General features: G+C 32.2%; 2 protein-coding genes and 1 non-coding gene across 9 annotated transcripts; 1 reads left to right on the forward strand and 2 right to left on the reverse strand.

The window, feature by feature from the left end:
- The first annotated feature begins 665 nt into the window (after window positions 1–665).
- On the forward strand, window positions 666–17,055 carry Alh (coiled coil domain containing protein Alhambra). Of its 5 annotated transcripts, XR_016176287.1 has the most exons (17): window positions 673–1,328; window positions 1,408–1,487; window positions 1,681–1,845; window positions 1,935–2,132; window positions 2,221–2,901; window positions 2,993–3,324; window positions 4,484–4,957; window positions 5,043–5,226; window positions 5,312–5,513; window positions 5,721–5,873; window positions 5,970–6,237; window positions 6,333–6,461; window positions 6,577–6,652; window positions 14,195–14,397; window positions 14,570–15,265; window positions 15,409–16,718; window positions 16,776–17,055. XR_016176287.1 is itself a non-coding variant. In XM_015333456.2 (14 exons), exons 1-14 carry the CDS (start codon window positions 1,220–1,222, stop codon window positions 6,725–6,727), a joined length of 3,051 nt encoding a protein of 1,016 aa, XP_015188942.1. In that variant the 5' UTR covers window positions 678–1,219; the 3' UTR covers window positions 6,728–12,394. The 5 variants fall into 5 exon arrangements, 3 of the variants coding, with proteins under 3 accessions (XP_015188942.1, XP_015188939.1, XP_015188940.1); XR_016176289.1 differs by lacking the exons at window positions 14,195–14,397; window positions 14,570–15,265; window positions 15,409–16,718; window positions 16,776–17,055 and having other exon boundaries at window positions 666–1,328; window positions 5,970–6,025; window positions 6,109–6,237; window positions 6,577–6,595; XM_015333456.2 differs by lacking the exons at window positions 14,195–14,397; window positions 14,570–15,265; window positions 15,409–16,718; window positions 16,776–17,055 and having other exon boundaries at window positions 678–1,328; window positions 2,993–3,170; window positions 3,246–3,324; window positions 6,577–12,394.
- Window positions 17,056–17,871: 816 nt separating this feature from the next.
- Fer1 (48 related 1) lies at window positions 17,872–21,906 on the reverse strand. 3 transcript variants are annotated; one of them, XR_016176290.1, is made up of 4 exons: window positions 20,778–21,901; window positions 20,303–20,640; window positions 18,328–19,991; window positions 17,872–18,257 (listed from the first exon to the last, which is right to left on the reverse strand). XR_016176290.1 is itself a non-coding variant. In XM_089171580.1 (3 exons), exons 1-3 carry the CDS (start codon window positions 21,050–21,052, stop codon window positions 19,852–19,854), a joined length of 750 nt encoding a protein of 249 aa, XP_089027706.1. In that variant the 5' UTR covers window positions 21,053–21,906; the 3' UTR covers window positions 17,872–19,851. The 3 variants fall into 3 exon arrangements, 2 of the variants coding, with proteins under 2 accessions (XP_089027706.1, XP_015188930.1); XM_089171580.1 differs by having other exon boundaries at window positions 17,872–19,991; window positions 20,306–20,640; window positions 20,778–21,906; XM_015333444.2 differs by having other exon boundaries at window positions 17,872–19,991.
- Window positions 21,907–25,376: 3,470 nt separating this feature from the next.
- On the reverse strand, window positions 25,377–25,448 carry TRNAP-AGG (transfer RNA proline (anticodon AGG)). The gene has a single exon. It is a non-coding gene; the product is annotated as a tRNA-Pro (tRNA).
- Window positions 25,449–25,504: the final 56 nt, after the last annotated feature.

The following is a 25,504-nucleotide window of genomic DNA, read 5'->3' on the forward strand; positions in this document are numbered from 1 at the left end:
TAGAAAAGAAAGGAGATAAAAATAATAATTTATTCGTACAATGAAATTTGTTATAGATATGAACGAAAATAAAATTAAATAAATTAAACAAATCAAAGATACTTTATTCAAATGAAGAAACAAAAATCAAACTTTACTTACGAGAAGAATTACTTTTAAAAGAATTATACGAATACACGCAAAAAATACAAGACACAGGTAAAAATTTATTAAACTAGTTCATTACTGTATTAAAAAAAATTTGACAAGACATCACGTGATAGCAGATGATCTAACCAATGTATATATATATATATATATATATATATATATATATATATATATATATATTAACAGGACTGTCAAACTTGTAAAAAGGCACAGTAGTAAAATCCAATTTAAAATAAATCGATATCGACTATCGATAGTAGATTAGTCGATTTGTAGCAGCTAAATAGAAACGATCATTGGTTGATACTTTAGCGTGTTAACGATTTGATTGGCTTTTTAAGATCAAATGATAATGCTTAGTTTTTCAATTACGATAATGTTTAATAATTTGTAAGAAATAATAATTTCCATTATAAACGAATGATAATCCAAGTAAAATAATAATAATATGATTTAAAAATGTAATTTATTAAAGCCTCGTTCTTAGGAAGAATTTGAACGTCTGAATAAAGCTTATTGTTTTCGCGGGCAGAGTAGTTGAGTGTGCGCATGCGCGTATCGCGCGCGACAACAAAATAAGATGGCCGTGCAACGAAACAAATAGAGCGCCGTCGTAAATAACAAACCGTCCTATCACGCTTCTAACGAAGATATTTGTGTACAACTCCTTCGTGTAGGATTGTAGCGGCTGTTTAATATCGAATAATTTCTTCTTAGTTTTAAAAAAGACGATTAGTGTAAAAAAGCTTTGATGAGTTTTTGTGAATAAATTAAAAGGCGCGTGGAGCGTTCGTAAGAAACCTCGGCCTCGTTATATGCATCACGCGCGTGCACGAGGGTACGTACGGTACGTCCGTGCGTACGTGCGTACGTGCGTGCGTACGTGCGTAAGTGCATAAGTGCATCTTTGAGAAATTGTTAGGATTATAAAAAAAGTGGATACGATATTCGATAATCGTCATCGCCAGGATGCAACCGCATGGGGAGGCCAAGCGTCATTCCCGTCGCCGTCCACGGTTCGCCTAGCTCCTCATGCTAGTCTCCTCTTCCAAATTGCTTGTAGCACAGCATGAAGGAGATGCTTGGAGGGTGCTGTGTGTGTTCTGATGAGAGGGGTTGGACCGAGAATCCGCTGGTCTATTGCGATGGACAGGGATGTACTGTCGCTGTACACCAAGGTTTGTTACATACAGATTAATTTTTTATAATGATTATATTTCATTATAGATTACAATAATATTATTTTTATATTCACAGCGTGCTATGGCATTGTTACCGTACCAACAGGACCTTGGTATTGTAGAAAATGTGAATCGCAAGAAAGAAGTGCACGTGTGGTAAGTTTACTTTATTTTTGACATTTCTGTCAATTGTCAAAATGTCACAACATCAATGTCAAAACATCACATTGAAATCATTTAAAAGATATTGTTCTATGTATATATCTAAAGATGATGATGAGAATTGTGTTGTTTGTATTATATCCAAAATATAATATATGATCTTTTTTAATGTATAATATTTTATCAGCGCTGTGAATTATGCCCGAGCAAAGATGGAGCGCTCAAAAGGACGGATCAAGCTGGTTGGGCTCATGTTGTATGCGCTCTTTATATTCCAGAAGTGCGCTTTGGCAATGTTACAACAATGGAACCCATTATATTACAGCTTATACCTTCTGAAAGATTTAGTAAAGTAAGTATAGTAGAAATATCTAACTATGTATTTGTAATATTATTCTGAGATAAGAAATATGTTTATATCTATTGTGATTATTATTTCAGTCTTGTTATATTTGCGAAGATCAAGGTAGAGGAAGCAGAGCAAATGTTGGAGCTTGTATGCAGTGTAATAAAACAGGCTGCAGGCAGCAATTTCATGTTACCTGCGCTCAAGCTCTTGGTTTACTTTGTGAAGAAGCTGGCAACTATCTTGACAATGTCAAATATTGTGGATATTGCCAGCATCATTATTCAAAATTGGTTGGCGTTATAGTGCTTTCATTATAATTCTTTTTTCTTGTCTGTTTGATTTATTTACATTAATGTTAAAACTATATTTGATTTGTAGAAAAAAGGTGGTAATGTTAAAACTATACCACCATATAAACCTATACCTGCTGACAATGGATCATCAGATTCATCTCCTGAAAAGGAAGCCGAGACTCCTATAAAATCATCATCAAGTAGTAAAAGGAAAGGATCCAGTTCAAAATCAACTACAAATTCTAAAAATAAGTCTAATACTAGTCCAAACGTAGAAATAAATGGTGTTACCGATGACACCAAGAGTAACAGTGGTCGTAATACTCCCAAAGATGGTTCTGCGAATACTGGAAAATTTACGACATCAAATTTTGTAGAAACTATTGTTACACAGTCAGAAAGCGTATTTGGACACGATGGATCTACTTCAGTGACTGCAGCAACCGCTGTTACAACTGCTAATATAAAGACGAGTTCTAATTCGAATTTGATTCATAAAAATAGTAATCAAACAAAATCTAATTCTTCACAATCCAATAAGGGTTCAAGTCATACAAGTAAACGAAGAAAGACTGGTGCGCGTACACCAACTGTGATAGGAAATGAAAATTCAAATCAATCTGTCAGTTCTGAAGCCAGTGGATCTGTAGTAGTAGCTGTTAGTTCAGTAGTTCAGCAAACAGTTTCAAGTAATAATAATGTACAACCTACTATAACTGAAGCCACTAGTCTTAGTACAACAACTGAGCCTGAAAGAGTAAAAAAGGTAACTTAACTTTTATCAATCTATAAGTTTCAATTTTCTATCATGAAATTTAATAAAATCAAATATTTAATAAGTAGTTTATAATTTACAGTTAAAAATCGACAGTCCAATACAATCTGCATCTAGTACTCCAGTTACTACAGAGGCAACAACTACACCTGTGATAATGTCAGTAACGCAATCTCAATCATCAACATCTATTCAATCACCAACAACTACATCGAATAGTATAGTTGTTTCTGTTCCTTTAACTGCTGCATCTCTTTCTGGTACTGCCCAAAGTGTAGTAACAAGTGCTCCTACGTTGTATCAACAATTACAACAAAGTATTATTACTACTGCAGCTAACACCGAGCCAAGATCGAGTATCATGCCAAGTACTGAGAGGTTTAACTTAGAAGAAGCTCCTACTAAAAGATCTCGGTAAGTATTAAAAATAATATATACGTAAATGATTGTATTTGATATATTTAATGAAAATTTTATTTTATTTTTTTTGAAAAAGAAATCAAAATATCCATAAATTCAAATATATTGTTTCAATATATTTCCATAAACAGTAAATTTGAAAGCACAATTGATTAGATTATTTGCATATACGATTTACCACTAGAAAACATATTAACATTTTATATTTATTTTGAAATTATTTTTATATAGAGCCTTGAATATTCCACACGTGTATCAAGTGTTAAATAATAGATATTTTTCAATGAGTTAACGAAATTGTAAAATATTGATAACTATTTAAAACAAAAATTAAATTTAACGCAAATTTTTTAGGAATATATATAACAATAGGAATTTTCGAGTAATCTAAGCGCGTTCAAAATGGCTGCCACGAGGAGTAAACAATCAGGTCATTCTAACCTCTTTACGCGTCCTAGTCTATTCCCTTTTTTATTTTCCGTCTGTTTCAGTGAAAAAGTGTTTTTTTTAATGTGAAATTTGTTAAAAAATAGTGTTTAATTATAAAAGACGCACGAATATACAATACAAAGTGCAAGGGAATAATTTGCAAACAATTATATGTTTATCTAGTGATCTGATTCGTGTGTTCGAGCACAATGCTTCACTCGAGGTCACTTAAAAATTATCTATTTTATCATTTTATACGATATTAGAATTGTTAAATTTTGTTGAAAATAGAAATAAGTGTGTTTAGAACAATGAAATTGTTCCATAACAGTTCTGAATAAGTTTATTTAGTGAAACGTTTATTGCGAGGTTATGTTTATTTTTCCCACTCTAAGAAGCCTGATGGGCAACGAACGGAGGAAGGGTGTAACGTGAATTCAAAACGGTAATAACGAACAGTTGTTGTATTTGAACATTCTATCTGGATATATTAAATATAAATCAATGAGAGTTATTAAGAAGTTAGTAGTTATATGTGCTCATAATTATGAAAGTGGTCTAGGTCATATATCTTTTGTTTTGAGATATTTAAAGAATTATATTTGAACATTAAATGAGTTCTATATAATATTGAAATAATAAATACTACCTATAACAGTTATTTACTATAAATTGTACTTATTCCTCCTAGTATAGTTTATTATTGGATTTCATTATTTTCTAGATCTCAATCTTCGGACAAAGATAAAGTTCGTAAACCAAAACGTGGGTCATCTAATAGTCAACCAGCATTAGCACAAACACAGCCACAATCTCAAGCTCAATCACAGCTGCCGATATCATCAATTGCAACATCAGTATCTAGTAGCGCAGTTGTTACGACTTCTAAAAGAGGTGGAAGAAGCAATCATCAAACATCTCCGCCAACTGTATCAGTAGCACCTGTCCCTTCAATAATACAAGGTCCTTCGTTAGTAACTAGCGGCCATTTTAGTAGTATTGGATCCGTGGGCTCGATGGGTCCTACTGTTAAAGATTCACCTCCCAGTAGTCCAGGTTCTGAAAGTATGAGTAGCAGCGGGCCAGGACGTCGTAAAAGAAAAAGTACTTGTCCAGCATCTACGACACCTACACCACCTGCATCTAGTACACCTACAACTATAACGAATAATACTAAAGAGGAAAAAGATATTAAGCTGTAAGAATTCTAAAATTGATATTATTGATACTAAAATATGATATTCATTTATCAAATTCTATTACTCAATTTTTATCATGTGTAGATTTCAAAATGGAGTTAGTGCGCCTCATATGTTAGGAAATCAATTGAATCCAACTTCAACGATGGCACAAAAGATGTCTGATACGTTATCACAAGAATTAGAGGCTCATTCTATTTTTACAGAAGCAAATAATTCAGCGGCAACTTTAGTTGGTCCACAATTACACAGTCGTGTAATAGCCTCTGTAAGTTTCTTGTAAATAATAATAGTAATGAATGTTCTTTATTTTTGAAATGACATAGTAATCATATTTATTTTTTTCTAAATAGATACGATCGAATCAAACAACTACGGCACCTACCTCTTTTTCATCTGTATTTTCAACAAACAGTAATACAAATATTAGTACTGCAAGTTCCGGAACGTTAGGTAGTGGAGCAATTCCACAAACGTTAGATCAATTGTTAGAAAGACAATGGGAACAGGGCAGTCAATTTTTAATGGAGCAAGCACAGCACTTTGATAGTGAGTGTATGGCAAGAAAAAACATTATTATACTTTCATTATTGGTTCTTTGAGTTTTTTTCTTTTTCAAACATTTTCATCTTATTTTTTAGTTTTTTAGTTAGATTTCATCTAACTAAATTTTGACTATTTTTTGCTTAACAATGCTATTTACTTATACATATATATATATATATATATGTAGTATGTATTTATAATGAAATATTATTACAGTTGCATCATTACTTTCGTGTCTTCATCAGTTGAGAGCTGAAAATGTCAGATTAGAAGAACACGTAAATAGTCTTTTACAGAGGAGAGATCATTTATTAGCAGTGAATGCGAGACTAGCAATTCCTTTAACAACTCAAACGAGTACACATCCAGGTAAGTACAAAAAAAAAAACAATACTAGATTAAATAATTTCGAATATTATTTGTCTATTTTTGTTGGTTTTTTAATTTTGTGAAAAATATTTGCAGCGAATAATGTACATCCAACGGTTAATCCACCACACGCTAATGTCGCCCATCCTGAGGTACCATCGGGAGCATCTGGAGCTGCTGTACCTAGAGTTAATCGAGAAACTCGCGTGAATAATACATACATACCTCATTCTAGTTCCGTAAACCATCCAACTACATTAGAAAACGGATTGCCACCGGACCCCTCACCACCTGCAGCAGCATCCCTATCTCAGTATCAACACAGAGGATCTTTGGTTGCTCCACAACCGAGTCCTACAATAAGGTAGCATATCTCTCCTATTATCTGGTAATGTAATTATGGTTATTTTAAATAGAATATTTGTTTGTTTGTTCGTTCGTTGACGGTAACAATATTAGACATAGTCCAGCAACTAGTGGATATTTACAAGGACAGCAAAGTAACATTGTATCACCTGCCACAGCTAGTAACTCGGGAGTTGTAAGAAATTCTTCAGTAACACCAGATCCCTTACGTGGTGTTCCTCGGTACGTTGAAGAATAATAAAAATAAACTTTTCTCATGATTTAAAAAAATCTTTACAAAAGAAATATAATTAACATTTTGATATATTTTTTGTTTTTGTTTTTGTTTTGATATTAGATCAGTTCCGCAATCATCAAGTAGTTATATGCCATCGATGTATCAATCAGCAGTGTCAACTCTTCCTAATCATCAAGTAGGTAGCGTTCATAATCTTCATTCACATGGACCTTCCCCAACTAACCATGGACCTCCGGGTAAACCTAGCTGAAGGTAGATGCTATTACAAAGTAAAGAAAAACTTTCAGCATCTGTAAAACGTGATAAAAACATAGGCTAGTTAATATGTTCGATCGTGTTTTATCGTTAGTAGTGTATTTTAAAGGTAACAGGTATAGAATTTTCATTTCTTTTTCGTTTTATTTTTGTTTTGTTTCGTTTTGTTTTATTCATTATGAAGAGTCGAACTAATTGAATTTTATTCCTTTAATTCTTGACTTGATACATGTTTGTTAGTCTCTACTCAATTATCAAAATTTTGTTTATCAACGAATAATAGAAATTAACAAAAATTCATGTTTAGTATGTTCACGTGTTGTATGTATCACGACAGAAAAATACATTAGTATAATTTATATTAATTAAAATTTTATAAAATTGGTAAATATATTTGTTTATCTACATTTGAGATATAAAAACAATTGCAGGAAATTACTGAAACTTTTGTAAAAGAAGTTGCTCTGTCGAGACGCATTTCAACTTTGAACGAAATTAAGAATTCTATTCAAAATGATCATGATTATTGTATGATTATTCAATTAAATAATTAGTTGTCGATAGAAGGACACATCAATTTTTCTTGGTTTTTCTTGGTCAAGCACATATGAGACAATCAATCTCAGAGTGTTGACATCGTAAAGGATCATCAGCAAAATCCATAGATGTACAAACGTTGTAGACTATAAGTTAAGCTATCGCGATAAATAGCAATAATATGATATAGATGTACATTTTAATTAGGATTAAAGAAAGAAAGAAAGAAAAGAAAATGATAAGAAATAAGAAAAAAAAGAAAGAAAAATGATGCAATAAAGAAATTATAACATTTCTGACAAGAAAAATAAAAACGTGATTTATGTAATATTAATATAATGTTAAATGAAAAAAGTATTTCACACATGGTCATTTAATTTAATTAATCATTATTGACGAACTTTCTTTATTGCATCATCAAAGATTTTCCACTAAAACGATGTGTGTGGATTGTGTATAGTATAATAATAATAATAATGTATATACAACCTATTTCAAAGCCACATTATTATAATGTATATTTTAAACTAAAGCATAAAGCATAACAAAAAAAAAAAAAAAAAAAATATTGTACAACACGAGCACTGCCTTCCACCGAAAAGAGCTATGAAATAGGTTGTTGTTTGTACGAGATTGCCATTATTTGTTTTATTATATTAGTTAAAAAAATACATGATTAGTGTATTACGTTTCATAGATATTTGAATTTTGTTAAAAAATTATTATATTATTTTTCTTTTTCGTTTATTCTTTCGTAAATTCATTTCACGAACTTATATCTCTATACGTCATAAATTAATACATTTGATGATTATTTGTTAAACTACATAAAAAAAAAAAAGAAACATAAGAAAGATGGACTATATTATAAAAATACTGTGCTCTCGTGATTTATAAATTTGCTACGATATTCGTCTAATCTGATATAATAATAATAATAATAATACTACTACTAATAATAATAATAATTCCAGAAATCTTTTGAGATGGTTCTATACATTGGAAGAGAGGCGTATTATTAGTAAGATATACTTATAACGTTTATGATGAAACTTTGTGTATTGTATACTGAAAAAAAAAACATTGAATATGCATTTGATCTTACTCTCATAAGATTTTGGAAAAGAAATTGATAAATATAAGTTTTAGTTCAATGAAATTTGTTTAGAACGTGTACTCGGTTGATTATGATGAACATATACCAATCTTTTTATCTTAAGTTTATTATTATTATTATTTAACAATATTTTCTTTTAAATATTTTTAAACTTATATATATATATATAATATCTATACGTGTGTGTATTATTTGAAAAATATTGAACAAATTTTTGATAAGATTAAAAGAAAGAAAGAAGAAAAACAAATATTCATCATAATCCCAAGAACATGATAAAGACTTTAATTGGAAACTCTTTAAAAAAAAATGAGTTTCGTTTAAAAATTAGGTAAATAATAAATGAGTTTAGAAAATAATTGTATGGAAACTAAAACCAAATCGCGTTATATACTACCTATGAGTTATGACTGATATTTAGCTGTAACGTGTTCTAATTTTAATTTAAATCTTTTTATTGTGTTCAAACAGGAAAAAAAAGTATTTTTTTTTCTTTTCTTTCCTCTCTTTCTTTTTATTTTTTTTTTTATTTTTAAATTTAAATTTAAGTTAAATATAACAAATTTAATCGTCTCGTTTTTAAAAACAATTTTTGTTGTTGTGTGTTCTTTTCGAATTAGAAAGAATTTAATTAACAAATGCGATTTAGACGAGAAACTGAGAGAAATTTCGTTTCTAAGCGAGTATATGAACTTCGATCATAAAAATCTTTTACGATTAAAAGATTATGTAATTATTAAATATTAATAATTGAGGAAAAAGAATAAGATGGAAAAAATTAGTACGTATGGAAATAAAAAAAAAAGAAAAAAAAAAGATAAATGAAAAATAGACGTCGAAACACCAAATTTATATAAATAGCTCATCACCACTCAGGGAAATCATCGGTTTACTACTCAACATTCTATCGAATTTTCTTTCAAAAACATCGATCGTGCAGACATTTTTTTTATTAAAATATCCAAAATTCGATTGACATATTTATAAGTTATAAAAACATTTATAAACATTAAACAGTTTTCCTTTGATATTGTAAACCTGAATTATTTACAAATGAATATAACAATCGTTTCTATTATCGTATTAATACAAAGTAAATACTTGTATTTTATTGAAATAAATGCATGATTGATCATTTGATTGAAAATTCATTAGGATTTCTAAAAATATAGATTAAAAGAAAAAGAAAAAAATATTTGAATATGCATAAACGAGAGTAATAATTTCCGTATAAGAAAAAAGAAAAAACAATGTCATCGCGTTTGTACTAATGAAGAAAAAAAAATATTTTATGCGTCAGTAATAGTAATTATATTAATATTAAATATTTAATTATATGCGCGGATAATAATAATATCCATTATATAAAAAACTAAAAAAAAAAAACAACATACCGAATAAAATGGAGAGAAGAACAGAAAAGAATTGAAATTAAAAAGACACAAGGAAAAAAGACGAAAATAATTAAAAAAAAAAAAAACTAGACAAGGAGGGGGTTGGCGCAACGCGTACGCGTATTACCAAAAAAACGAAAAAGAAAAAACAAAACAAAAATATGAAATTCATAAAAATACTTAATTAAAATAAAAAAGACAATGCGAGTAGGGTCAACTATGTGAATGAGAGGAAAAACAAAAAATCTACAGAGCACTGCGACGATATTTTTACATAGATGATGATGATGATCATGATGATGATAATGATAATGATAATGGTAATGGTAATGATGATGATGATTATGATGATAGCGAGGATGATGAACGTGCCAAATGTTTTTGCTATCGAATTACCAAAAATTTCCTAAAAAACTTCTGATAAATTTATGTTGGCGGTGATAAATGCGTGTAACGTATGGATAAGATTAATCTTGTTCGATTTTTACTGCGATTAAGATTTAAACAAAAGAAAATTAAAAAGAAAAAGATAAAAAAAAGATTATAAAAGTAAAAACAAGACAATGTCAATGTCTGCGAAATTGTTTCGACGTTTAAGTTTTTCTTTTATCGCGTGTTATTATTATTATTATTATTATTATTAATATTATTATCATCATTATTATTACTATTATTATTATTATTATTAGTTATTATTATTTTATTATGATTGTATTCTTATTTTATTACTATCATTAGAATATAATAATTATTAATCTCCTACATATTATAAACATTAAATATAAAGATAAAAGTTTAGTAATTTTAGTTTCTCTAACACGTGTTCAATCTTATAGAGGAATAAATGTGGACGAGTTCCTAATATCTTTTTCGAATTAGATATGTATATTAGAAAGAAGAGTATCTCTATACTCTTAGCACGCACATTTTTCATTATTATACTTTCAATTACTCCTCTCACACTTTGTTTATTTTATTTGATTTTTTCTTTTCTTATCCCTTTTTTTCCACTTTTTTATTTCTTACTTTTGTCCATCTATTTTATAGGAAATTTCTTCTCTTTCCTTTCTTTTTTTTTGCTTTGTTTGTTTGTTCGTTTCATTTAATTTCATTTAATTTCTGACAAATTAAGCAAAAGCACCTGAACAAAAATATTTGATTAAAAAAAAGAAATTCTTACGAAATATCTCATCTCATTTTTGATTGAGAAGATAAAAATATTGTTCGCGTGCGTACCGAGATATATTAAACACAATATATCTGTTTTATATAAACGTGTTAAGTCAAATGTATGGGATTGTGTGCATCTGAGTGTGTTGATAATTATATTATATTATTAGCGTATATAATATGGTGTGTGAGAGGAAGGAGAAGAAGATGGAAATTGCTGTATCTCTTGAAAAAACAAAAAAAACAGAAAGAAAAAAAACCAAAAAAAAAACCAAAACCTTTGACACACGAGAGTTAAGTATTTGACGATAAATCATTCGTTTAATGGAAAACTAATTTTTCGTATTGCTGCTCGACTTTATTTTCATGTTCATTTTCATGTTCATTTTCATTTTCATTTTCATTTTCATTTTTATTTTTATTTTTATTTTTATTTTTAGTTTCCACGAAAGAGATGTGAGAAAAATGAAAGAAATATTAACAAAAAAATATACATATATATATATACATAATAATAGTAATAATAATATTATATATATATATATATAAATATAATAAAAAAAAGGAGCAGCGTTTATATTAAATATAAGTATACATATATGTATGTGTATATGTATATGTATATCACATTAAGCTGTTCTGTATCAAGGTCTCGATTTTCTACGAAATAGACGATACAACAAATTGTTATACCTAATGCTAACGTTTTTGATACGATGTGTTTTTAAAAAAAGAAAATAATAAATAAAAAATTATTTAAAAATCAAGACAAAAAAAAGTGGAAGAAAATTTAAAGAACGCACGAGCGAGCGAGCGAGCGAGATGAAGAACAAGAGTGTGTGTGTGTGTGTGTGTGTGTGTGTGCTGAGAGAGAAGAGATGTTTGTTAAAAAAACAAAACAAACAAAATAATGAAAAAAAGACAGAGAGGAAAAGGGGTGAGAACATTTTCAAGAATGTGTTGTTGTTTTTCTAATGCGTGTGTTCTTTTCTATTTTCTATTTCCCTACTTTTTTTTCAATTGCAAAAGAATTTTTTTCTTTTCATCAAAAAAAAGAAACAAACAAACAAAATTAGATAAATAAATGTTTGTAAATTATTTTACAGATGAATAATATAATACAGGGATAAAATAATAATAAAAATGAAATGTGGCTGGCAAGCAGCAATTATTATTTTGTATCGAACATTCGTATGCAGACACACACACGCCTAGACTTTTGTCTATAATAATTAATAATTACTTTATATTATACAGAGGTATATAGAAAAGATCATTTTTCTCGTAAGAAAAAAGAAAAAAGTCTGATCATCCACTGTTGTGTCTCTCCCCATCATAAGTTTAACCAACCGAGGAACTTGGACGATCTATGATACCGATTTTTCTAATGTAATTTGTGCATATGGACAAGCATGTAATAAAGAAGGCTAAGTGATTAAGTATACATTCGAAATCCATCAATTATTTATAAGTCAACCTATACTATTTTTTTCTTTTCATGTATGTATTAATATTATTATTTGCATTGAATTAAATTAACGAAACGTAATGTATAAAGAAATATATATATATATATATATAAAATATCTTCTTTGAGATAGATGAGAAAGATGAAATTTGTAGAAAAAAAAACAATGAGAAAAATACAACAAAAGAGAAATTGTTTAATAGAATGAGAGAAAAAAGAAAAGAAATAACAGGAAATAAAGTTGTTCGATCTGTGCATAAACTATTTCACAGAAGCGTCACTCGGTTGACGGACGATTCTTCAACTTTTGTCGCGGTTCGAGCAACGATCGTGGGAATACTCACCTGCGACCTCCTCTCTAACAAATCGATATTATACGAGAGAACACGCGAGTACTATGTATGTATACATATATATACATTTACATTTACATTCACATTCACATACGTATCTTTCTTTTAGCTCGTTTGATGAAAAATGTTACTCTTCCAAAAGATTTCTATTTCATTCATCAAATTCTTAATGATGATGATCATTCAAAATGATGTATTCGTTGGAGAGAATTTTTGTGTAATTTTTGTGCAATTATTTTGTAATAATTTAAAACAGATTCGTACACATAGAAAAAAATGGTATCCCCACGTAGTATAATAACAAGTTTGAATTGTCAAGCTAATAGGATTTCATTGAGATGCTGGATTTAACTACGACATTTTCGATCCTTATCAAAAAGATACAGATCGTTCCACCCCTCAGTATAGTACGTTCGATTTAAATGCTTTCAATGGAACGTTCTTTCATTGTCATACTTCCATTTCTTTTTTTTTTTTTTTTATTAATCACTACGAGCACAACCCACCCTCCGTCACCCTCTTTGCACTTACGTATTATAAATATAAAGTATCTTCGATCTGAATTTTCAAAGAATTTCAATGAGTCTACGAAGAAATTTGTCAATGATCGTCGATCAATGAGGAGAATTTTGGTTATTACGCTCGTGCATTGATTGAATTTCTCATAGACTCGTCAATTGAAATAAGAAGAAACAAATGCATACTGTCTTCTATCTCATTGTAAAGTAGTTTTCAGTAGAAAAAAAGTCTAAAGTAAGGGTAGGGGGTTGCTAATAAAACTGTTATTAAAACACAATAGCATATGGTGAAACGTTGAGAATGTAGGGGATAGGATTTGGTATTTAGTTGGTACGGTGGCTAGCTAATCGAAATACAATGAAGATCTTAGGGATGCTTCGGGGGTGAGGTGGTGGTGAAGTGGTGGTGAAGTAGAAGGGAGAAAAGTGATGCAAAAGTTCGAAAGCGATCTCTCAAAGTGCTTCCTTCGCGAAGGGTAGATTTTGGCGGACTTTAGAAACCGCTTGTGTGCTTCAGGGGTGCAGCTGTCCAGGTATTTGCCTAGCCCCTATTTCTATGAATAGAAAAGGGGAGGGATACAATCGCGAAAAAAGGGCTTTAGAGTAGCGGATAGATGCTCTCTTTTACTCGACTCGATAACGTTTCGCACCCTTCTTCGGAAGGTGAAACGACGCGCTTCAATTTCGTTTGATTTTCTTCCACCTTGTGCACCCAACTTTTCTACATTTAATACCAATATCCACATTTATATCTTTAGCATTTTTCCACGTATATTTTACATTGACAATTGTTGTTTTACTTTTCTACAAATTGTTATTATGGTATAGTTAGATGTAATTGTAAGAATTATTAGAACATTGTGAATCAATAATTGAATATCTTTACTTTGTGTGTCACTCTCCAGCTGCGAGGATCAACACAAGTGCGAGAAGAGGCCCTTTTGCCTTGACAATAAGAGGGTCGATCTTTAATGCGCTCTCGATGATGCACCCTATACTACTCGAATATGGGACGAGGATGACGATGACGCGGTCTCTCTATGGTTTGCTAATTTTCACGGGGGTTTTAACACCGTGACGTTAGAGCCGATTAGATCCCCGACAATGTGTGAGTAGAGAATTTTCGCACTTTCTCCTCTCTCTTTCTTTCATTTCTTTTTTCTTTTTACTCCTAAATTATTCTCTCTTATTTTATATATATATCGCGATTATTATTTCTGCTCGATTATATATAAATCCCATTGTGTATGTGTGTATTAATGTATTTTTTTTTTGATAAGGTGAGACAAGCATTTCAAATGATAAGCGCAGGTGTATCGACACACCTGCGTAAACTACAGGATAAGAGAAATCGCGTTTTACCATTAATCGAGTAAGAGATTAAAATGAATAAAATATACTTGAATGAAATGAAAAAATTTGTAAAGATTATTTCTATCTTGTAAAACCAATTCCTTAACAAAAAATCTCAACATTTATAAAAAAAAAATTGCAGAATTTTAACATCTAAAGGTAAGTAATATCTTATTAATTTTTATCAATTCTGTACCTTAAATACTAGTTTTAAGACGTGAGTTATAAGAACGGTTCGGTGGCTCAGTGCTAGAGTCTCCGATTCGCAACAGCGGTGACCCGGGTTCGAATCCCGGCAGTTCGTGAAAAATAAAATTAATTTTATTTTAAATAAAATTTATTCGGCGTGACGTCACGACAACGGAGAGTGTTAGTTGGTTGCTCGCTGAAGTGGGAGAAGAAAGAAGGTGGGAGGTTACGGCTGGGTGTGTGCGCGCGCGTGCGATCCAACACATTGGCAAAGAGAGAGGGAACGAGAGTGTAGGTTAGCAAGGCCTCTGGTGGTTCGCTGGTTGTTAATGGTGGGAAGAAAGGATGAAATCGCCGTGTACACCACTCTACGTACCAACAGAGAGAAAGAGACCATCATCATCATTATCTCCTCTCTTGATCAAGACTATCATGTAATTATCTTTTTCCATTTTCCTAAATTTTTAATCAAGTCATTGCATAACATTTTTTTTTCTCTACACTAATTAAATTTTAAAGATACACCGCAAATTTGTATTTGACGATTCTAAAGTTCGATTATTTATTTGCTTTTCAGATATCAAAAGGGAAATATTTAACACGTTGAACGCCATGCTGATTTTCAAGGAAGTCCCCGTCAGGCTACATGTGTTACTTAATAATATCGTGTTATACACTATCAGCCATCGATGACTGACGCTAGATTTCCCTTTAAACTGGGTCAGTCATCGCTGACTGACAGTATTTTCCCCCTTAAACCGCGTCAGTCACCGATGACTGACAGTATTTTCTCCAAAAACCGCGTCAGTCACCGATGACTGACAGTATTTTCTCCAAAAACCGCGTCAGTCACCGATGACTGACAGTATTTTCTCCAAAACCGCGTCAGTCACCTGTGACTGACAACACATTTTATTATCAGGCCGCGTCAGTCATCAATGACTGACAAATTGACTCTCGCCCAGGCCGCGTCAGTCGCTGATGACTGACAATTTACTATCTCCCCAGGCCGCGTCAGTCACTGATGACTGACAATTTACTATTTCCTCAGGCCACGTCAGTCATCGATGACTGACAAATTTTCTCTTTTCCAGGCCGCGTCAGTCATTAGTGACTGACAATAGAAATTCTGCCCAGGCCGTGTCAGTCATATGTGACTGACACGGTTTAAGGGTAAACAGCGTCAGTCATCGGTGACTGACGCGGTTTTTGGAGAAAATACTGTCAGTCGTCGGTGACTGACGCGGTTTTTGGAGAAAATACTGTCAGTCATCGGTGACTGACGTGGTTTTTGGAGAAAATACTGTCAGTCATCGGTGACTGACGCGGTTTTTGGAGAAAATACTGTCAGTCATCGGTGACTGACGCGGTTTTCGGAGAAAATACTGTCAGTCATCGGTGACTGACGCGGTTTTTGGAGAAAATACTGTCAGTCATCGGTGACTGACGCGGTTTTTGGAGAAAATACTGTCAGTCATCGGTGACTGACGCGGTTTTCGGAGAAAATACTGTCAGTCATCGGTGACTGACGCGGTTTTTGGAGAAAATACTGTCAGTCATCGGTGACTGACGCGGTTTTTGGAGAAAATACTGTCAGTCATCGGTGACTGACGCGGTTTTCGGAGAAAATACTGTCAGTCATCGGTGACTGACGCGGTTTTTGGAGAAAATACTGTCAGTCATCGGTGACTGACGCGGTTTTCGGAGAAAATACTGTCAGTCATCGATGACTGACGCGGTTTTTGGAGAAAATACTGTCAGTCAGCGATGACTGACGCTGTTTAAGGGGAAAATACTGTCAGTCAGCGATGACTGACCCAGTTTAAAGGGTAATCTAGCGTCAGTCATCGATGGCTGACGTGGTTGAAGGGGAAAACCTTTTTCAAGGTACTTATATATAATACTTTTATGTTTTACATGTAATATTCTTTATTGCTGTTACAGTTACAAGTCATATTAATGGAGCAGACTGAGAATATATTCGATTCCCATCATATCTGAGGACTTACAGAAGTTTCCTGGTACTAAAAAGACAACCAGAAGACATCCAATGGATTTTTAACACACATCAGCGGCTCAAAAACCAACGTACTACGTTTTACAGTTATATTTTTATATAAATTGTAATCTATTTATCTTAGAAATGAAATGTACATTAAAGAATTGTAAAAAATATACTTTGTAAGATATTAAAATGAATAAAATATCATTAAAATAAATTAAATACTTAGTTAAAATTATTTCTACCCTGTAAAACCTATTCCTGAACCATGCCACCTCCTTGCACATCATGTAATCCTGTTAAAAATTCAAATTTTCGAGAAAATTTTCGAAATTTTGTCGAAAAATTAATTTTGTAACAGGAGAACATGATACCTGAGGAAGTGGCATGAAAACCGAATACCTCCTTGCACATCATGTGATCCTGTTACAAATCCAGAATTTCGAGAAAATTTTCGAAATTTTGTCGAAAAATTAATTTTGTAACAGGAGAACATGATACCTGAGGAAGTGGCATGAAAACCGGATACCTCCTTGCACATCATGTGATCCTGTTAAAAATTCAAATTTTCGAGAAAATTTTCGAAATTTTGTCGAAAATCTGAATTTGTAACAGGAGAACATGATATGCGAGGAAGTGGCACGAGTTAATATTTTTCGAAAAAGTAAGAAGGGGCGTGGCTAAAGTTTCTTGGCCACAACCCCTGTTCTGATGTATTAACACCCCTTTAAGAAAACCCCATACCCTCACTACGTCATCGTGACGTCATCACGCGGAAAATTTAAATAAAATAAAATAAATTTTATTTTTCTCGACTGCCGGGATTCGAACCCGCGATCCGCGGATACGAATCCGAGACTCTAGCATCGAGCTACGAACAGTTCTTGTAAGCCGTGTCTTAAAACTAGTATTTAAGGTACAGAATTGATAAAAATTAATAAGATATTACTTACCTTGAGATGTTAAAACTCTGCAATTATTTTTTTGATAAATGTTGAGATTTTTTGTTAAGGAATTAGTTTAACAAGATAGAAATAATCGTAACAAATTTTGTCATTTCATTCAAGTATATTTTATTCATTTTAATCTCTTACAGAGGGTTTTTTTTACAATTCTGTAATGTACATTTTATTTATAACATAGATAAATTGTAATTTATATAAAAATGTAACTGTAAAACGTAGTACGTTGTTTTTGAGCCGCTGATGTGTGTTAAAAATCCATTGGATGTCTTCTGATTGTCCTTTTAGTACCAGGATATGTTTCCAGCAAGAGATGGAGGAGTTGGAAGAGATAGTGCAATCGTTTGTCCTCTGATTTGTTGAAAATTTGGCACACTTGAGAAGAACACACATGAGAAGATCAATGTGCCTTTAAACTTGGTGCAATAGCAGCGATGTGTAGGTCTGAGAAGTCGCCGATAACTGTAAAGTAAATGATTGTAGTTAAAATATTAATAAATTTATATTTATAATTATAATAAAGTTTGTTTACCTTTTTTAATTCATACCCATCCTAAAGAAGTTTTCACTTGAGAAAAAAAGGGTTGTAATGAATGTGCTAATGTCTAGGAAGATGACGTTGATATATTTCCTTTTTTTTTCCCTTTCCCTTGCCCTTTCTCTCTCTCTCTCTCTCTTTCTATTGAGAGAAAAGGAAATTGTTCCTAATTGTCCACAAATCGACGTGGACTCCCCTTCGATTTCTCGAACCGTTAAATACAGAAACAGCAGCAGTACCACCACTACTAACACCATTAAAACGCGCCTCTTGTAGGAGAGAGTAAAAGTATCATCACTACCACCACCAAACTTTTTTCTAACCCTCCAAATTGTTCATATAGCTGTAGCAAAGGGCGTTCCGCTAGCTCTGTAGTACTACGGCCGATTCGATTCGATTCGAAAAAGGGTCTGGTCTGGTGTATTTTGGGTTAAGCGCACCGGGCACCCCCACGGTGTGTAATACGGATTCAATTACACCTCATTGTACTACGGTGTCTATAAACAAGAATGTTTTCACAGCTGATAGCGACTAAGAATATGTCTACTTCTAACTTTTCTATATATCTAATATCTAATATATATATATAATATATATGTTTCATTCTAAATATCAAAGAGTTCTGCATTAGGTTGTAAATTGTATATTTAAAAATGTCATATACACCTATACGTGTAAAGAAATATATACACGCGTGTCTAAATGTATATGACATTTATGTGTGTAGAAAGAATTTGATATAGATAAAAGATAAAAGATGAAATAAGTTCTTTTAGTTGTAATTCCTGTTAGAAAATGAGAAAGAAATGAAAAGGGGAAAAAAGAAAAGGAAGGAGAATAAGGAAGGAAGAAAAGATCGACGTCGTGGGAAGATACACAGCCGTCGTCGTAGTAGTCGTAGTAGTCGCCATTATTTTCCTCCCAGAGACGACGCAGGCCGTCGCGACGCCGCAGTATCGATGCACCGCCCATTTTATTCCACTACGCCTATTTTTCCTTCCATTTTTCTTTTCTTCTTTGCAAATAAATTATTAATGTTATTCTTTCGAAAAACAAAAAGGATGAGCAGTAAATGCATTAAATTTTTTTTTTTTATAGTGATATATATATAGAATTTTTATTTACAGTTTTGTATCTCGATATTCTATGTATATAATGATGAACCAATGATACATTTGTGGTTTTTATTTGATATTATTTGTTATAAATGAAATTTGTTCAGTTCGTCGTTATGATTGCACTAAAAGTTTTTCCTTTAATTCATCCTCATTTCATTTATTTTCATCATTGTGATTCAGTCGACTAGACGAGCAAGTTATAGACTAGATTGAATTTTTGGTTGAAGTTTTTCTTCGAAGAAAGACTAGGATGATTGACTTTCATATTTGGTAATATTTCGTAGCCTTCTTAGACACTAAATAACACGCACGCGTTACGAAATTTCGTATTTTATGTTAGTCTTCCTTTTCTTTTCTTTTTCTTTTTCTATGGAGATGAAAAGTTAAAAGAGAGAGAAATTTATTCGTAGGTCGTGCCGGTTTTAGATGTTCTAGGATCTTCTGGTGTCCAAACTTTTGCATACATCGTACCGTTCGTTGAAACATCCGATTCTCTTGACCAAGAAAGAGAATGCGATATGAATGGATTACCTCCGCTTCCTGAAACCATTTTCTTTAAATTAATTCTACTCGATAATTCATAGATGTTAGGGTAAAATCTATATAATAATTTTGAATAACATATTCGACAATATTATGTAGAAAATTATAGACGCAATTTCAATTGGTTTCCTGCATGCGACAGATATCCGGTATTTGTTAGATTACGCGAGACAGGTGTTTCACGAGTGGATTACTGATACATACAACAAAATAATCTGTCAAATAAAATTATATTCGTATGTTCAAATGTATTGTTTAAATATTTCTTAAATGAAATGACAAATATTTGTAATTGTAATTAATCTCACCACGGACTATGATTTTCTTAGTGTCATCTCGTCCGGAACACCTCGAATGACCACCGTTTCCTGATAGTGGATCGTTGCCTTTATCAGCACGAACAAGTTCATTGAGGAATTTAATATAACCAATGGCAAGTTTTAAAGTATCCACCTTGGACAATCTTTTTTCATAAGGTAATGTAGGTATGTGAGCCCTTAAACCTTCAAACGCGTCATTTATGTTCTGCATCCGTCGCCTCTCACGCATGTTTGCTGCCTGTCGTTGTTGGACAGCTTGTCTTGGACATTTTCCACTTACACCGTTTCTTCTACTCCCACGACTTCGACTTCGACTTCTACTTCGTCTAAATTATTCAATATATTTAACATATACAAAATTATAATCAAATGTCTGACGAATTCGATATGAATTCATGCGAATAGGAAAGTTCGAAATATAATTCAAATGTGATTGGAAATATTTGTTTGAACAAATACTTACTCTCTGGCAGCATGATTTTCTTGATCACTGCTATAAACGCTTTCGTTGTCACTGCTGTTTTCGTCGTATGGATAAACGTCGCTACCACTGGTGCTTCCGGTACTACCGGAAGGATAAGACGGTAATTGCGATGTAATCGTTGGAAGGCTTGCCGTAGTTTGGGTACCATAATGTGCAGGTAATGCTGGAATTCCTGGATTACCAAGAAAAGTATGCGCCTCGTATAAATATTGACGATTCATTATGTCCAATTCCAAATTGTCCATGGAATACATTTTCCTCTTTTTTATTTTATTTCGTTATTCTTTCAAACGATAATCCAAATCTGATGATATCGTATCAAATGAAATATAATTTAGTTATATTATTTCTTCCTTTTTCTTCTTCATCCTTTCGATTAGACTTTCAATTGTTTTCTTCTCTATACACATCCCTGTGATTAATAATCAAATTTTCGAAGAACATAATAATAAAAAAGATTAATTGAATAAACGCAATGTTTTCGTTCGTGTTCAAGTAGAAATTCGAGCAGTATTAGTCGAGGAATTTGAAAAATCATCCTTCGTGAGATACACTAGCAAAGGATTTTACGTGCGATTCAGATAAGCAAATAGCCGTGACACGTGTCACAATTGGTCGACGCGTGTCAAGAAAATATTTCTAAACACCGACACGTGTCCAAGGACACGCGTCGAAGATTATTTGCCGAATTATTCAGTTCTACTACGATGATAACGATTGTTCACCAAATTTTAGTCTACTGGCGAACACCATTTTCAGATTTTCAATTTTTACTCTTCATGTTCATCTCTTATTTTTTAACAAACACACACACACACACACACACACACACCTTTTACAACATTTCTAAAAGTATTTGTGCCAATCACTGACCAAATATTTTATTACTTTGGATTTTTTTTTTAAAAACAATAACCCCTCAAAAATAAAAAAAACTATTTTCGTTTTGTTACGTTAGTTTTAGATTGGTATAATCACATTGACATAATCACTTATCTCGATAGAATTTAGGTATGATGATGACCAACACTCTAAACTTCCGATCGTAACTGAAATACGTGAAAACCGTGAGGAAAGGCGGAAGCCATGCTCCCAGGTTTCTCCCATCTCACTCTAACATTGCCAATGTTGGGGGTTGAAAGCCCAAAGCACGACCCCCATTCGTCGTGAGGCGGCACTGAAGGCGGGGGTGCAGGGAGTGCAGGGAGTGCAGGGGTAGTCAACGGAGAATGCCTCTACCCCCTCGTTGCCGTTGCTGGGGTAGCGGTGACGCCTCTTCATCGATCTGATAAGGAGCAACGTAATTCGTGTTTCCATCATATATATCATACGCTAGTATATTTTTCTATATGGTGCTTATATATATATTCTTATCTATGGGGATTCCGCAAAATTTGTACGAAACCATAAGTATATCTTAATGAAAATTCTATCATCTTTAAAAATCTGGGTTAGTTTTAGGATTTTGTATTCCCAACTCATTCAATTGTGCTCATTTGAAATTGGTGTTTTCTGTCAACTTATACAACATCGATTTATTCATAGTCAAGGTATAGTTAAACTATTATAGTTTGGTTCGAATGAAATTCATGATTTATCTACCTTTGCAAACTTTGTCATTTTTGATTAGGACAATTTAGAGGTAAAGATAATCGAGTAGATTTTCAAATCAGATTATATTTAGGTACCTGTATTCAACCGCATAATTATAGGTTACTCGACTAAGGCCAAATGTCGCCGAAATACTTAACTCTTGGGTTCAACCCTTATGCAATGTTTTCATAGCACGCGTCACGCACGTGGATAACATTAGTCCTGATTTCCGTTCTTGTTCATTTTACTGCTCGACACTTGCCTCCTTTATTTCTAATTTCTATTTTATTTATCAACTAGATAAAATCAGCCTAATAAATATGAATTCTCTTTTTGTAATAAACAACAAATAGTTTCGTGCAAAGTTCATTAAATTTGGATGATTAGTTAAAATGGTTTTAATTCTGATGGGGCAATGAATCTTCCTTTTTTTTCTATGAGAAAACACGGAGAATGAATTATTATCCTTAACATCTGCGATCCTCTCTTCTCGAGAGAAAAAATCGTGAAAACGTTTGATGATTCGTTTCTGGTTCCCACGAATGCTATTATTTCTCTCACGCTATGCATTAAAGTTGTACACGTCACTTAAGATAGATTTTACATTTTTCAATGATTTTTAAATAAGTTTCTATAATAAATGTTAAATTATATTTTTGAAATATACCTGAAGTATATATATTGACCGTAACATAGATAGATTTCAAGTATTCCTAGGTCCCATCCACGTTTTGTCATAATCCCAAATGAAAATACTCCAACGGGACGTGTCTCTATTGTGTCGAAAAAAGTTTTGTGTTTTTTTTTTATTTTCATCTTCTGCAGATTCAAAGATAAATCTTTCAGTAGAGGGGAAAACCAGATTGAAATCCTCGATATCCTCTCCTAACCCCACGAATATTTTCATCTTGATCGTATGTACTTTAATCTACCCATCTTGAATAAATGTTTGTTTTTTCATTGAATTTTCAATGATTTTATTATTTTATTAAATCTATGACAGAAGAAAAATGATAAATCATTAATTGTATAAAAGGATATTTTATGAGATGTAACAATTTATAAAATAAACCTTTTGTAAATGATAGATGAAATGGTAAAGCTTAAGGAAAATCCTGTTTTCCATTTGGAACGTTTATATTTCAGCCCTGTAGAGAGGGAGAGGGACTCTTCTCATAACGGTGCATCCTCGCACGAGCACAAGTAACACCTGGTTTGGTGTAACACCCTTGAAACATCCTGGTACCTATCGAGGACACGCCTCGGACCCTTAAGTGTCTATTAATTTATACTCAACGGGAGTGTGAAATCGATTAGTGTTTGCTCTCGATCTTCTTCTCCCTTTTTAAATAATCTTCATGAAACATCATCCTAGATATAAAAGAGAAGAAGACAACTCATGATGATCATCTAAATCTTAAACACTAAGTTTACATAGTATCCTAGTAAACTAAACGTAGTATGAGTATGATGATATATCTATTGATTTAATATAATTTTAAACTATTTCATTTTGATATACAAAACAAAAAGAAGAAGCAAATTGTATAGAAATATTAATAATTATCAGCAACACCGTAGTAGAATGATCTATTATGATTTCAAACACACATTCCCGTCGAATATACGAGAACAAAAAAAAAAAAAATAAAAAGAAAAACACGTATGGAGAATTTAACCACTAGGTAGGGGAATACCACAAAACGTTTCTAGGGTTAGGAAAATAGAGAGATAGAAAGAGTAAAGCATTGGAGCGTGGAAGGTTTTGGGGGGTCGTACCCTGTTTGGAGGGGTCTTCGATGAGAGGACACCATAGGGGGTACCATCCCCTACATACCGGAAACAGTCTTACCGGATATGCGAGTACACATTAGACAGGTGCTTGATACCTTTGTTACACGTGCTTACGTAAGTGCATGAGTCGTAAGTTGTGAGTCGTCTGATAAGAATCCTCCTACTCTAACCAAATCAATCGATTTTGACATCTAATCAGATTGGCCAATAAATATCATTTCCATTTATTTCTAATACATATTTTATTCTTGAAGATTCTTATCAACGTTCGTTAAGAGGCATTCATATTTTTCTAACAACATGTGCTTGTATAAACAATATCCTCTTCAATTCCCAATATTGGGAACATATGCACACGTAATTAACTTCTTTCAATGACGAAATGTTTATTATTATATATTAAAAATTATTGAAGTGAAACTTCTTTAGAATTTGCAAACATTTTTCAAACTGTTTTATCTTTACTTTCTTTGTAGTTATTATAAAAATGCGCGGGGCCTGAATGAATGCAACCCTCCAGACACAGTTTGAAAATGTTGCTTGCGAGCGACATCTGTTGGAACGGAATTTTTGTCTGCCCGAAAGATAGGCAACCCGTGATACATGTGTGTATGAACAGTTTGGAGTGAACAAAAATTCCGTCCCAACAGGTGGCGCTCGCAAGCAACATTTTCAAAGTGTGTACGGAGGGTTGCATATGAACAGGCGCGCATTTTTATAATTAAATTAATAATTAAATAAATAATTACAATTGAAAAGTACAAATAATATTATAATAATATTATATAATAAATTATCCTCGAAACTTGTTTATTTGAAGGTTTCACTTCTTGTGATATGCACACATGTTCTTCTTTTATTCATAAATATATGAAATAAAAGTTAATCGAAACACCATCTGCAAGTATGTGTTAAAGTTAAGATAAATTATTTACTAGTAGTCGAACATTTTGATGTCTGTCAGACAGTCCAACAAGTTGCCCCGTCGATAATTTATCGACTATTTTTTACAGTAATATTAACATATACAAAATACTTTGATGTATTTCATGATTATCAAATTGCATTGCTTTATAATAAATAAATAAATAAATAAATAAATAAATAAATAAATAAATAACACAAATATTATTTAATGTAGATAACTGTGTATAGAAAAAATAAAAAATAAAGGAACAAAAAAAGAACACTGGGCTCGTCCGGGATTTGAACCCGGGACCTCTCGCACCCTAAGCGAGAATCATACCCCTAGACCAACGAGCCGTGTTGTTGGTTGAATGAAAAATATATTTTAAAAGTAGGAATAAATTTATGAAAAA

This window comes from Polistes dominula, unplaced genomic scaffold, assembly GCF_049000335.1.
Source record: "Polistes dominula isolate Pdom_NZ unplaced genomic scaffold, Pdom_raw_medaka contig_26, whole genome shotgun sequence".
In the NCBI taxonomy this organism is placed as follows: Eukaryota; Metazoa; Arthropoda; class Insecta; order Hymenoptera; family Vespidae; genus Polistes; species Polistes dominula.

Excerpts from the sequence above, each read along its gene's own strand:
- Fer1 (XM_015333444.2), bottom strand. The coding sequence starts at position 21,052 with ATGTATTCCATGGACAATTTGGAATTGGACATAATGAATCGTCAATAT. Across the intron at positions 20,641-20,777 it reads GAAAATCATGCTGCCAGAGA|ACGAAGTAGAAGTCGAAGTC; the intron begins GTAAGTATTTGT and ends TGAATAATTTAG. Across the intron at positions 19,992-20,302 it reads TAAGAAAATCATAGTCCGTG|GAAGCGGAGGTAATCCATTC; the intron begins GTGAGATTAATT and ends AAATGGTTTCAG.
- Alh (XM_015333453.2), top strand. The coding sequence starts at position 1,220 with ATGAAGGAGATGCTTGGAGGGTGCTGTGTGTGTTCTGATGAGAGGGGT. Across the intron at positions 2,133-2,220 it reads AGCATCATTATTCAAAATTG|AAAAAAGGTGGTAATGTTAA; the intron begins GTTGGCGTTATA and ends TTTGATTTGTAG. Across the intron at positions 6,238-6,332 it reads CAACCGAGTCCTACAATAAG|ACATAGTCCAGCAACTAGTG; the intron begins GTAGCATATCTC and ends TAACAATATTAG.